This window comes from Canis lupus, chromosome 20, assembly GCF_048164855.1.
Source record: "Canis lupus baileyi chromosome 20, mCanLup2.hap1, whole genome shotgun sequence".
NCBI classification, from domain to species: domain Eukaryota; kingdom Metazoa; phylum Chordata; class Mammalia; order Carnivora; family Canidae; genus Canis; species Canis lupus.
The window spans coordinates 14921802-14935402 of NC_132857.1; the positions used below are offsets into that span (position 1 = coordinate 14921802).

Sequence of the window (13601 nt, forward strand, 5' to 3'; positions counted from 1 at the left end):
ACAAATATGTGAAAATCTATGAGTTAAAAATGATATTAAAAATAAGAAATGGGCTCCTGGTATCTCAGTTGAGTGACCAACTCTTGGTTTCACTCAGGTCATGATTTCAGGGTCATGAGATTGAGCCCTCCATTGGGCTCTGAGCTCAACAGGGAGTCTGCTTGAGGTCTCTCCCTGTGCCCTTCCCCAACGCTTGCTCTCTTTCTCTCTAAAATAAATAGGAATGCCTGGGTGGCTGAGTCAGTTAAGCATCTGCCTTCAGCTCAGGACATGATCTCTGGGTCCTGGGATCGAGCCTGACTCCTTACTCAGCGGGGAGTCTGCTTCTCCCTCTCCCTCTGCTCATGCTTTCTCCCCCCACCCCTTTCTCTCTGTCAAGTAAATAAATAAAATCTTTAAAAAAAAAAAAAAAAAAAAGCCCTATTAGTCACCTGTGGTTCACTAGGTTGCTAGGGCTTTAAATCTTTATTCTGAAAACCAGAAAATAAAGACTCAAGCATTTATTCTGCTTTTCACATATCTAAACTTGCTGAGGGAAAGTTATTTCCCATAGAAAAATCCAAGTTAGGAGCACCTGGATGGCTCAGTTGGTTGAGCATCCAACTCCTGATTTTGGCTCAGGTCATGATCTTAGGGTTGTGAGATCAAGCCCCATGACAGGCTCAGCATGGAATCTGAGGATTCTCTCTCCTTCTCCCTTTGCCCCTCTCACTATTCACCACACTCTCTAAGAAATAAATCTGTTGGTTTTTTTTTTTAGTTAAATCCTGTGTGTTTTATTTAAGGCCTGGATCTGTATTTTCTAGGAGCTCACAGTCTAGTGGGAAGATACATACATGTGCAATTTTAATAATATTGGAAGCACCACAGAGAAAGTATGCACAGTTCTGTAACAGGAGCCTAAGGGAGCCAGGGTCTCATTCCACCTAGAGGTGTCAGGTAGGGTTTCTGTGAAGGGAGGAAGGGTAAAAAGTCTGAGAGGCTTGATTCTACTACCTCTCCTGAATCATGTGACCCAGCTCAACCTCCTACCTCTGGTGACTTTTGCCTCATAAGAAATAAATCTTAAAAAGAAAGAATCCAAGCTAATATATACAAAGTGAATAATATAAGGATCTCCATTTAGCAACTTCTAGTGAAGTAATAGGGGTAACAATCATCAATGAAGGCTAAAACAACTAGGGGAGGGGGTCCCTGGGTGGCTCAGCGGTTCAGCACCTGCCTTTGGCCCAGGGTGTGATCCTGGAGTCCCAGATTCGAGTCCCGGGATCGAGTCCCACATCGGACTCCCTGCATGGAGCCTACTTCTCCCTCTGCCTGTGTCTCTGCCTCTCTCTCTATCACGAATAAATAAAATCTTTAAAAAAAATGAAAATAAAACTAGGTGAGCCTTAATAAAGAACTTTCTGAAGGACTAATGGGCTGACAACACCCGAACCCACTGATTATTCTTAACATCATTGAAACTGGGTAAATTTTATCTCATGATTTGATGATTTTTCTATGAGGAAATACATAGCACCACCAGAATATAGTCAAGCCTATAGGTATAAGCTACCAGTTTATAGGAAATTCAGAGAATCTGCAAATTAAATACTACCTCCGGGTAGTACACCTAAACCCAGAAGGCAATATATTTTGTAGATCCAGTTTCTTTATTAAAAACAACAACAACAACAACAACAAAACAGGATGCCTGGGTGGCTCAGTGGTTGAATGTCTGCTTTTGGCTCAGGTTGTGATCCTGGGGTCCTGGGATCGAGTTCCGCATCAGGCTTCCTGCAGGGAGCCTGCTTCTCCCTTTGCCTATGTCTCTGCTTCTCTCTCTTGTGTCTCACATGAATAAACAAATAAACAAAATATTTTTAAAAAAATAAGTAAAGAGATCAAAGAGATGAGAAGAAACTTAAAGATCTTTTTTTGGATCCTGTTTCAAATAAAACAAATGTAAAAGGATCCATTTGAGACATTTGGAGAAATTTGAAACCAAACTCAATATTAGATGATATTAAGGAATTATTGCTAATTCTGAGATGTGAGGTAGTATAATGGTTATGCCTCAAAGAGGCTCTTATCTGTTAAAGATAGATACTGCAGATAGAAGTTAAATGATGTTTGGGATTTGTTTTAAAATACTCTAATGGGGAAAGAGCATCAGAATAGATGAAACAAGATTGGCAAAATATTTGTTGAAGTTGGGTGAAAGATACATGGAGGTTCCTTATACACTTACATGTGTACTAATGCATATTTAAATTTCCACAATTAATTTAAACTTAATAAAAATCAGCTTTGTATTTTAGAATGATTTGGCTGAACTGTGAAGTATGTGCTGGAATGGGATGTAGAGGACATTTATCCTGTTTGTGGCCACTCTTCATTTCCTGACAACTCTTATACATTTGGAGAATTTCTCACACTGAGCCTCTCACATAGAACCCCAGACTCTCATCTACCCTTGCAGCTAAGGCATGAGCATGTGTTTCTGACTCCTGTGAGATGTCATAAGGAATTGGGCAAAAAGAGGAAGTGGGCAACATGAGAAAAATGGACTTTGGTGATGGAGCAAAGTCAGCTGTCAAATTTTGGAGACAGCACTGGCAGAGCTTCTGGAACCTAGTTCCTTAGCTTTGTCAGCATGGCTGTGGGATCTGTGCCAAGCAGGTGTGGCAGGTGTCTTTTCTGGGGCAGCTCCTACATTCAGAGATTCAGGCATTGGTCCTAACTGCAAAGCTTGAATCTCTGTCCATTCTAGAGGTTCTATGTACAAATAACCTTTAATAAGCATATTCTCTGCTTGACCTAACTAGATTAGATTCAAATGTTTGCACCTAAAAACTCTGATACAGGAGGCAATAGCAGATGTTTGGAGACAAGCAGTGGTTTAAATGAGTAATGCTGGCGACTCAGACTAGGGACGTGGCAGTGGAACTGGGATTTGAAAGCACAGCATATAAAATATATTTTAGAAGTAGAGGTGACAGGATTAGTTGATTAATAAGGCAAAAGAAGGTGTTAAGAATGACTTCTAGGATTCTGATGCGAACAGCTGGAAATACAAGTGCCATTTAACAGGATAAATACTGAGGAGGAAACAAGAAAATAGTACAGTTGAATTAAATGATATTCTTACAGACAAGAGAAGCATGCAAGATATAGGCCCATAAAACACAGTAAAACTGAATATCATAAAATGAGCAGAAAGAAATTATGAAATAATGGAAACTTGAAAACAAAGACATAAATCATAATTAGAAATGAGGCAATTCTTTAGTGAAATTGAGAAATAAGAGAATAGGAAGATATGAAAATGTTTCTTATTCAGGAAAGCATAAGAAATTTAAAAAATGATCTCAACATGAAGGCCAAATTAGAAAAAACACAAGAATAAAGAAGATGCTATAGATAATTTCATAAGGGAAATAAAAGAAAAATGAAAATTAAAATAACAGAAATAGGGATGCCTGGGTGGCTCAGTGGTTGAGCTTCTGCCTTCAGCTCAGGGTGTGATCCCAGGGTCCTGGGATCGAGTCTTGCATGGGGCTCCCTGCATGGAGCCTGCTTCTCCCTTGCCTCTCTCTCTGTGTCTATCTCTCATGAATAAATACATAAAATCTTTAAAAAAAATTTTTTTAAATAAAAAAATAACAGAAATAGAGATAAAAATGATTCTGGGGGCAGCCCTGGTGGCTCAGTGGTTTAGTGCAGCCTTCAGTCCAGGGTGTGATCCTGGAGATCCAGGATCGAGTCCCATATTGGGCTCCCTGCGTGGAGCCTGCTTCTCCCTCCCTCTGCCTGTATCTCTGACTCTCTCTCTCTCTCTCTCTCTCTCTGTCTCTCATGAATAAATAAATAAAATCTTTAAAAAAGTGATTCTGGAGCAAGTAATGGGTATAAAAACTAAGCACAGATGACATATATAGAAGTCTAAAGAAAACCAAAGCAATGGAACAGAACAAATTCTACAAACTATAAGAAAAATTTGCTAAAATAAAACTCAAACATACATATGAAAATGGCATACCAAGTACCTGAGAAATTGACTCAGAATGGTCTACTGTCAAATATTCCATTAAAAATATTGGATTGTTTTGCTTAGCATAATACCCTCTAGGTCCATCCACATTGTTGTAAATGCCAAGATTTCATTCTTTTTGATAGCTCTGTTGTAAATACATACCACTTCTTTATCCATTCATCTGTCGGACATCTGGGCTCTTTCCATAGTTTGGCTATTGTGAACATTGCTACTATAAACATTGAGATGCAGGTGCCCTTCAGATCACTACATTTGTATCTTTGGGCTAAATCCTCAGTAGTGCAATTGCTGGGTCATAGGGTAGCTCTATTTTCAACTTATTGAGGAATCTCCAGACTTTTCCAGAGTGGCTGCACCAGTTTATATTCCCACCAGCAATGTAAGAGGGTTGCCTTTTCTCTGCATCCTTGCCAACATTTGTCATTTCCTGTGTTGTTCACTTTAGCCATTCTGACTGGTGTGAGGTGGTATCTCATTGTGATTTTGATTTGTATTTCCCTGATGCTGAGTGATGTTGAGCATTTTTTCATGTTTGTTGGCCATTTGAATGCCTTCTTTGGAGAAATGTCTGTTCATGTCTTCTGCCCATTTTGTGTCTGGATTATTTTGTTCTTTAGGTATTGAGTTTGAAGTTCTTTATTGATTTTGGATACTAGCCCTTTATCTGATAAAACATTTACAAATATCTTCTTCCATTCTGTAGGTTATCTTTGATTTTGTCAACTGTTTCCTTTGCTGTGCAAAAGCTTTTTAAATGGTTGCTGGAGGGGATGGGGATGGGGGATGACATAACTAGGTGATGGGCATTAAGGAGGGTATGTGATGTAATGGGTATTGGGTGTCATATACAACTGATGAATCACTGAACACTACCTCTGAAACTAATAGTACATTATATGTTAGTCAATTTTATTTTATTTTATTTTTTAAGATTTTATTTATTTATTCATAGAGACAGAGAGAGAGGCAGAGACACAGGCAGAAGGAGAAGCAGGCACCATACAGAGAGCCCGACGTGGGACTTGATCCCGGGTCTTCAGGATCACGCCCCGGGCTGCAGGCGGCACTAAACCGCTGCACCACCAGGGCTGCCCTGTTAGTCAAATTTAAATAAAATAAGATAAATTTTAAAAAGTACTGGATTAAAAAAAAGTGGGTACAAGTCAAAATGGCTAAGTCACGTAGAAAGAAAGGAAATCAGATTGCAATCAGACTTTGTGATGATACTTTATGCCAGAAGTCAGTGGATTAACACATTTAAGATACTTAAAGAAAGGCAGTGTGATTCATCTATTTTTTTTTTTTTAGTCAAGCTGACCTTCAAGTATAACGTCCATAAACTATCACGAAGAACCCAAGGAATATTGTTTTCATGAGCTGTGAACAAATTTCAAACAACCGAGATGACAAGAGACAATTCAGCGTAAGGAATGGTGATGAGCATTTTATATATTATCTCTAGAACTAAAACTAAATGATGGAAATAAAGGTGACAGAATTATACATAATGGTTATAGGTTCTGATGATGTAGGTATAGTAAAATTATCCAGAAACTGTGGATGAATGGAGTAGAATAAGCTTGCTGTTAGCTGTATTGTTATTTATTGGAAATGGAAGGATATTACTTTATTTTTTAAATTTTATTTATTTATTCAGAGAGAGAGAGAGAGAGGCAGAGACACAGCCAAAGGGACAAGCAGGCTCCATGCAGAAAGCCCAATGTGGGACTCGATCCAGGGTCTCCAGGATCACGCCTTGGGCTGCAGGCGGTGCTAAACCGCTGTGCCACCAGGGTTGCCCAGGATATTACTTTAAATGTTAGAGGGAGAGAAGAGAGAAGAACTTGTGAGATAATTTTAATATTGCTTGTGTTAGAGAACTAATATAGGCAGTATGTAAAATTAAGGAAATCAAGGATATTATGGAAAGGTAGTAGAGGTACCAGTAAAAATAGAGGTAACCAGTAGAATAGTTCCCTAAATACCAGACATACAACAATGGAAGAGCTTATAAAAGAAACCACAAAATGAAAAATTACACACATATATAGAAGACATATAAAAATAGATATAAAACAACAGCAAACAAATCAATCATATCAATAAGTGAAAATAGGATGAACTCATCTTTTACAAGAAAAAAAGATTTTCATCTTTTTGCTGACAAATCCAACACTAAGATGTGTACAAGAGACATTCCTCAAACAAGCACAGAAAGATTAAAAGTAAAATGTAGGGCAACCCCGGGTGGCTCAGCAGTTTAGCGCCGGCTTCAGCCCAGGGCATGATCCTGGAGACCCGGGATCGAGTCCCATGTTGGGCTCCCTGCATGAAGCCTGCTTCTCCCTCTGCCTGTGTCTCTGATTGTCTCTCTCTCTCTGTGTCTCTCATGAATAAATAAATAAAATCTTTAAAAAAAGTAAAATGCTAAGTATAGATATTCTAGACCAAAGACATTAGAAGAAAGCAGAGATCAACATCTTGATCTCACAAGGTGGAAATTCAAGCAAAAAGTATCAAAAGGCAACAAAGGATACCTTATTATGCTTAGTGTTACAATCACAAAAATGTTATTAATATTTGTGTAATTAATAAGACATTAATACCTATTATTATAAAGCAGAAACTATAAGAAATGCTGTTTCACCACAATAAAAATTAATTTAAAGAATACCTATGAGTTCACAAATATACCAAAAACAAAAACCTTATTAGTTACTTTTGGTTGTTTCTAGAGCACAAACTCTTTTTATTCTGAAAACTAGAAAATAAAGGAAAAAAATAAGCATTAAGCCAGACTTTTCTGTATCTTCTTTATTCCTGGTTAACCTGATAATAACATAAAATTCAGAAAGAGTGATAGAATTAGAAATGTCATCACTTTGTAAAACCTAATGAAATCATGAATCTAGGTAATGATCATTATTAAGAGTGGAAAAGTCATAGGGAACTATAATGCACAGGTCCTGAATCCACTAATCAATTTTATTTATTTATTTTTTAAAGATTTATTTATTTATTCATGATAGACATAGAGAGAGAGAAAGAGGCAGAGACACAGGAGGAGGGAGAAGCAGGCTCCATGCACCGGAAGCCCGACGTGGGATTCGATCCCGGGTCTCCAGGATCGCGCCCTGGGCCAAAGGCAGGCGCCAAACCGCTGCACCACCCAGGGATCCCCGTCACTAATCAATTTTAGTATCACAAAAAAGAGGCAACAAGTTATTATACATTCCCAGTAGTAAAAACAGTACCAGTTAAGAACTATTCTTGTCCTCCCCCCTTTTCCTCTAACACCCACCCCAACCAAACCTAAATCTAATCCTGTTTCTAGATCTTTTGGAAAATTCAGAAGATCCATAGTAAATGATACCATTGGGATGCAATCTATTGATTCTAGAAGTTGAGAAATGCTAAAGAACAAATTACTGTTTCACTAACAAATAAATGGCAGAAAATATGGTAAAATAGGAGTAAATAAAAGATTAAAATATGGGGCACCTGGGTGGCTCAGTTGATTAAGTGTCTACCTTCAGCTCAGGTCATGATCCCACGTTCCTGGGATCCTGGGATGGAGCCTCCCTCCTCAGTGGGGAGCCTGCTTCTCCCTCTCTCTCTGCTGCTTGTGCAAGCACTCTCTGTCACTCTGTCAAATAAACAAAATCTTTAAAAAAATAAAAGATTAAAATAAAAGATTAAAATGCTAAGTGAAGTAAGTCAGAGAAAGACAAATACTGTATGAGCTAACTTATATGTGGAATCGAAAAAACTGAACTCAGAAATAGAACAAATTGATGATTACCAGAGGCAGGGGATGAGGGGCCCTGGGGGTTGGGGTGGGGAAGGAGGATGGGGGCTATGGGTGAAGGTGGTTAAAGAGTAAAAACTTCCAGTTACAAGAAAAATAAATCCTGGGGATGTAATGTTTCAGCATGATATCTATACACAACTTTCAAATATACAACAATACTGTATATGTGGAAGTCGCTAAGACAGTAGATATTAACAGTTCTCATCACAAATGGCTGCCCTTGTGGCAAGCATAGCATAATGTGTAGAGAGTAGTTGAATCACCACCGCTCTACACCTGAAACAAATGTAACATTGGTATCAAGTATATCCAAAAAAATGTTTTTAAATAAATACACACCACAAAGTTCTCAAAGACAAAAATTTTAACTTTGTGATGTTATTACTGTTAACTAAACTTGGGATAATCATTTTTGTGTACGACCTTTATCTACCTTTCTTGTGGATAAAGAAATACTAGGGGGTGGGGAGTTAAAGATGGCAGAGGATCCTTGAATTTGCCTCCTCCTTGGAACATAGCTGGATCAATATTTAACTATTTCAAGCAACTAGGAATAAGATCTGAGTGTTAAGGAAACAATCTGCATCGTTGGAGGGAAAGAACCTGGCAGAAGCAAGGTGTGGAGCCTGAACTGGCAGAGGAAAGTGGTGCAGCTGCAAAGGGGAGGAGGCCTTTTCGTGGAGCAAGGTCAAGGAGAAGAAGAAAGTGGGAGAGAGCACAGCATGTTGGAATTGCATTATAAGCCATGGCGCGATCACCTGGGCCACATTGGGAAGAGGGTATTTTGCTTCTCGAAGACAGAAGGCCAGGTGGGAGCCATTGAGTGGCACTCAACAGCAGGGTCAGCAGTGTGTGCGGAGGCCAGAAAACCTCTTCACCACCCTTTGCTGGAGCCACATTGGCTTAAACCTCTGTGTGTGCAGAGTAGCTGCTTTTCTGCAGCAGATCTGAGCAGAGCAGACAGGAGCAGACTGCAGATAACCTGGTCACCAATTTTCGTCATCTGCCACAATAGATTTAAGCTCTAAATCTTCTGGGATTTAGAAGAGCTCTGGGCTCTTCTGGGACAGATGGGAGTAGGGGACTGAGATGCGAACAAATGGCTGATAAACTGAGCGTTAAACTCTAGCCTCTGCGTGTGCACTGTGCCACTGCTTTTTGGGAACGGGATGGTGCTGGGCATGCCCTGAGCCTCTCCTCCTGGGGACAGAAGTGGGCTGCATCTTACCAGGCTTCTAAAACTTGGGAGTTTTGAATCTCAGTCACTGGGCAGAGATAAAATACAGAAGATCCGTGGCTCCAGGCACGCCAATGGCCTGGGCGCAGACCCGTTAAAGGCAGGGAAGTGATGAGAGCCTGGTACACAGATTGCTTGCTTTTCCTTTTGGAAAAGGAGTTCCCCTCCCCGGGGACAAGAGTGTGGGGTGATGCCAAATTATCCCCTCACCTCTAACTCCCCCACCGCCTCCCAGCACAGTCTGACTTCAGAGGGAAACACAGCGCCTCCAGTGGACACTGAAGTCCCCTACACTAAACCTCACCACCCTGCACGTGGCAGGGGCATCTTTACAAGGGCAAGTCGGCTTGTGAGGCAGCCTAGCAGAAAGGCCTTGTGAGGCCTTTCTCAGAAGACCAACATAAGGCCCTCGCATCTACTAAGTCTACTGATAAAGAATGCTCCAATACTCAGCTTCTGGTAGAAATAGGACCAGACTTGCTTTTTTTTAATTTTAGTTTTTTTGAAAAAAGATTTTATTTATTTATTCATGAGAGACACAGAGAGGCAGAGACAAGGCAGAGGGAGAAGCAGGCTCCCCACAGGGAGTCCAATGTGGGACTTGATCCTGGGACTCCAGGATCATGCCCTGAGCCATAGGCAAATGCTCCACTCAGCCACCCCGGTGTCCCTAATTTTACTCTTTTCTTAAGTATTTAAATTTTTAATCTTTCCATTTCTTATTTTCTGTTCATTATATTAATTATATTATATTATATTATATTATATTATATATTCTTTTTCTCTTTTTTTGTATCAGGTTTATAATTTTTTATTCATTTGTTGGTTTGTTTCCTTCTCATATTTTTCACATCAGGCTTTTTTTTTTTCCCCTATTTACTTCTTTCTGTACTTTTTCCCCTTTTTCTTTCTTATATTTTATTTTATTTTTAAATCTTTATTTACTTATGCATGAGACACACAGAGAGAGAGAGAGAGAGAGAGGCAGAGACACAGGCAGAGGGAGAAGCAGGCTCCATGCAGGGAGCCTGACATGGGACTCGATCCCAGGTCTCCAGGATCACACCCTGGGCTGAAGGCGGCACTAAACCACTGAGCCACCTGGGCTGCCCCTCTTTCTTATATTTTAAAACAAGGCTTATAGTTTCTGTCTGCTTAGATTTTTGTTCCTTCTTCTTTTCTCTTGTCCTGGATCAGGTTTCTCTTTTTTTGTTTTCTTCTTTTTTATTTTATAGGCTTATCCTGACAAACAAATCAAAGCATACCAACTTAAAGGTCCAAACACTCTCCACTACAAGCAAGGAGGAACTTCATAGAGGAAGGACCAGTGGGAAAGAGCAGCCAAAACACAACAGCAGGACGTACACAGCGTATACTAGAAACAGTTCCTGAAGTTTTTGTTATTATTTTGTTGTTATTTTTCTTTTTCTTTCATCCTTTCTTTTCTGGACAAAATGATGAGTTGGAGAAGTTCACCCAAAAGAAAGAAGAGGAGGTAGTACTCACTGCCAGGGATTTCATCAATATGAAAATAAGTGAGATGCCTGAACTAGAATTTAAAACAACAATTATAAAGATCCTAGCTGAAAAAAAAAAAAAAGATACAAGCTGGGCTTTAAAAAAGCATAGAAGATACTAGAGGATCCCTTACTGTAGAGATAAAAGAACTAAAATCTATTCAAGCCAAAATTAAAAATGTTATTACCAAGATGGAGTCCCCAATGGAGCCTTTAAAAACGAGGATGAATGAGGCAGACAAGCGAGACAGTCATATAGAAGATAGAATGATGGAAAATAAGGAAGCTGAAAAGAAGAAAGAAAACTACTGGAGCATGAAGGGTGACTTAGAGAACTCTATTTCATAAAATGAAATAATATCTGGATGATAGGGATCCCAGAGATGAGTGCGAGAAAGGGACAGGCTTATTTGAACAAATTATAGCTGAGAACTCCCCAAATCTGGGGAAGGAAAACAGGCATTCAAGTCTAGGAGACACAGAGAACCCCCCTCAAAATCAGTAAAAATAAGTTAACATCTCAACATATAATAGTGAAGCTTGCAAATTTCAAAGATAGCGAAAATTCTGGAAAGCAGCCTGGGACAGGGGGCCCTTAACTTACAAGGGTAGACATCTAAGGCTGGCAGTAGACCTGTCTAGAGACCTAGCAGGCCAGAAAGGACTGGCATGATATATTCAGCATGCTTAATGGGAAGATAATGAAGCCAAGAATACCTTATCCAGCAAGCTGTCATTCAGAATAGGAGAGATAAAGAGTTTCCAGGGACAAACAAAAACCAAAGGAATTTATGAATCCTAAACCGGCCTTGCAAGAAATATTAAGGAGACCCTTTGAGTGGGAAACAGAAACTAAAAGTGACAAAGACTAGAAAGGGACAGGAACTTTACAGGTAATATGATGGCACTAAATTCGTATCTTTCAATAGTTACTCTGAATGTAAATGGACAAAATGCCCCAATCAAAAGACACAGGGTATCAAAATGGATAAAAAAAAATAAGACTCATCTATATGTTGCCTTTAAGAGACTCCTTTTAGATCTAAAGACACCTCCAGTTTTAAAGTGAGGGGGTAGAGGACCATTTATCATGCCAACGGCCATCAAAAGAAAGCTGGAGCAGCCATCCTTATATCAGACAAACTACCTTTTAAACCAAAGGCTGTGATAAGAGATGATGAAGGACACTACAGCATAATAAAAGGGTTTATCTATCCAACAAGAAGTTCTAACAATTGCAAATATTTATACCTCTAATGTGAGAGCAGCCAAATATGTAAACCAATTAATAACAGAATTAAAAAACTCATTGACAATAATAGTAGGGGACTTTAATACCACACTCACAACAGGGGACAAATCTTTAAGCTGAAGATCAACAAGGAAAGAAGGGCTTTGAATGACACACTGGACTAGAGGGACTTCACAGATAGATTCAGAACATTTCATCCTAAAGCAGCAGAATACATATGCTTCTTGAGTGCACATGGAACATTCTGCAAAATAGATCACACACTGGGTGGGTCACAAATCAGGTCTCAACGAATACAAAGAGATTGATATTATATGATGCAGATTTTCAGAACACAATGGTTTAAAACTTGATGTCAACCATGAAAAGTATTTTGGAAGAAACACAAATACACAGAGGTTAAGGAGCATTCTACTAAAGAGTAAGTGGGTCAAACAAAAAAAATTAAGGGAGACACAAAGAAATGGAAAAGCATTCCATGCTCATGCACTGGAAGAACAAATTTTGTTAAAATGTCTATCTTACCCAAAGCAATCTGCAATGCAATCTCTATCAAAATATCATCAGCATTTTTCACAGAGCTAGAACAAACAATCCCAAAATCTGTACAGAACCACAAAAGACCCCAAATAGTCAAAGTAATGTTGAGAAAGAAAAACTGGAGGTATCAGAATTCTGGACTTCAAGCTGTATTACAAAGCTGTAGTGATCAAGACAATAGGGTCCTGGTACAAAAATACACACAGATCAATGGAAGAGAATGGAGAACCCAGAAATGGACCCTTAACTCTATGGTCAACTAATCTTTACAAATCAGGAAACAATATTCAGTGGAAAAAAGATGGTGTTGGGAAAACTGGACAACATGCAGAAGAATGAAACTGAATCACTATCTTACACCATAAATAAACTCAAAGTGATTGAAAAAATCCATCAGAATGCTAGAGAAGAGCAGGCAGCAACCTCTTTGACCTCAGCTGCAGCAACTTCTTGACAGACATATCTCCAAAGGCAAGAGAAACAAAAACAAAAACAGGACTACTGGGACTTCAAGATAAAAAGATCTTACACAGCAAAAGTCAACAAAACTAAAAGGCAACCTATGGAATGTCAGAAGACAATTGCAAATGCTTTATCAGATAAAGGTTTAGTATCAAAAATCAGTAAAGAACTTATCAAATGCAATACCCAAAAAACTTAGTCAAGAAATGGGCAGAAGACATGAACAGCCATTTCTCCAAAGAAGGCATGCAAATGGTCAACAAACCACATGAAAAAATGCCCAACATCACTTGGCATCAGGGAAATAGAGATAAAAACTACGATGAGATAGCACATCACACAGTCAGAATGGTTAAAATGAACAAGTCAGGAAGCAACAGATGTCAGTGAGGATGCAGAGAAAGGACAACCTTCTTACACTGCTGTTGGGAATATAACCTGGTGCAGCCACTCTGGAAAACAGTATGGAGGTTCCTCAAAAAGTTGAAAGTAGTGACCCAGCAATTGCACTACTAGGCACTTATTTAAAAATTATAAACATAGTGATTCAAAGAGGCACCTGCACCACAGTGTTTATAGCAGCAATGTCCACAATAGCCAAACTATGGAAAGAGCCCAGATGTCCATCATCCATCATCCACAGATGAATGGATGAAGATGAGGTACATATTTACAATGGAATATTAGCCATCAAAAAGAATGAAATCTTGCCATTTACAATGACATCAATGGAAATAGTATTA

General features: G+C 39.1%; 1 protein-coding gene across 1 annotated transcript in view; it reads left to right on the forward strand.

The window, feature by feature from the left end:
* Positions 1-5719, forward strand: part of MFSD8 (major facilitator superfamily domain containing 8) — a 126381-nt gene extending 120662 nt beyond the window's left edge. The window contains exon 12 of the mRNA XM_072788461.1: positions 5348-5719. Within this exon, the coding sequence (XP_072644562.1) occupies positions 5348-5356 (9 nt within the window). The 3' untranslated portion in view covers positions 5357-5719. The remainder of the gene's footprint in view (positions 1-5347) is intronic.
* The last annotated feature ends 7882 nt before the right edge of the window (positions 5720-13601 follow it).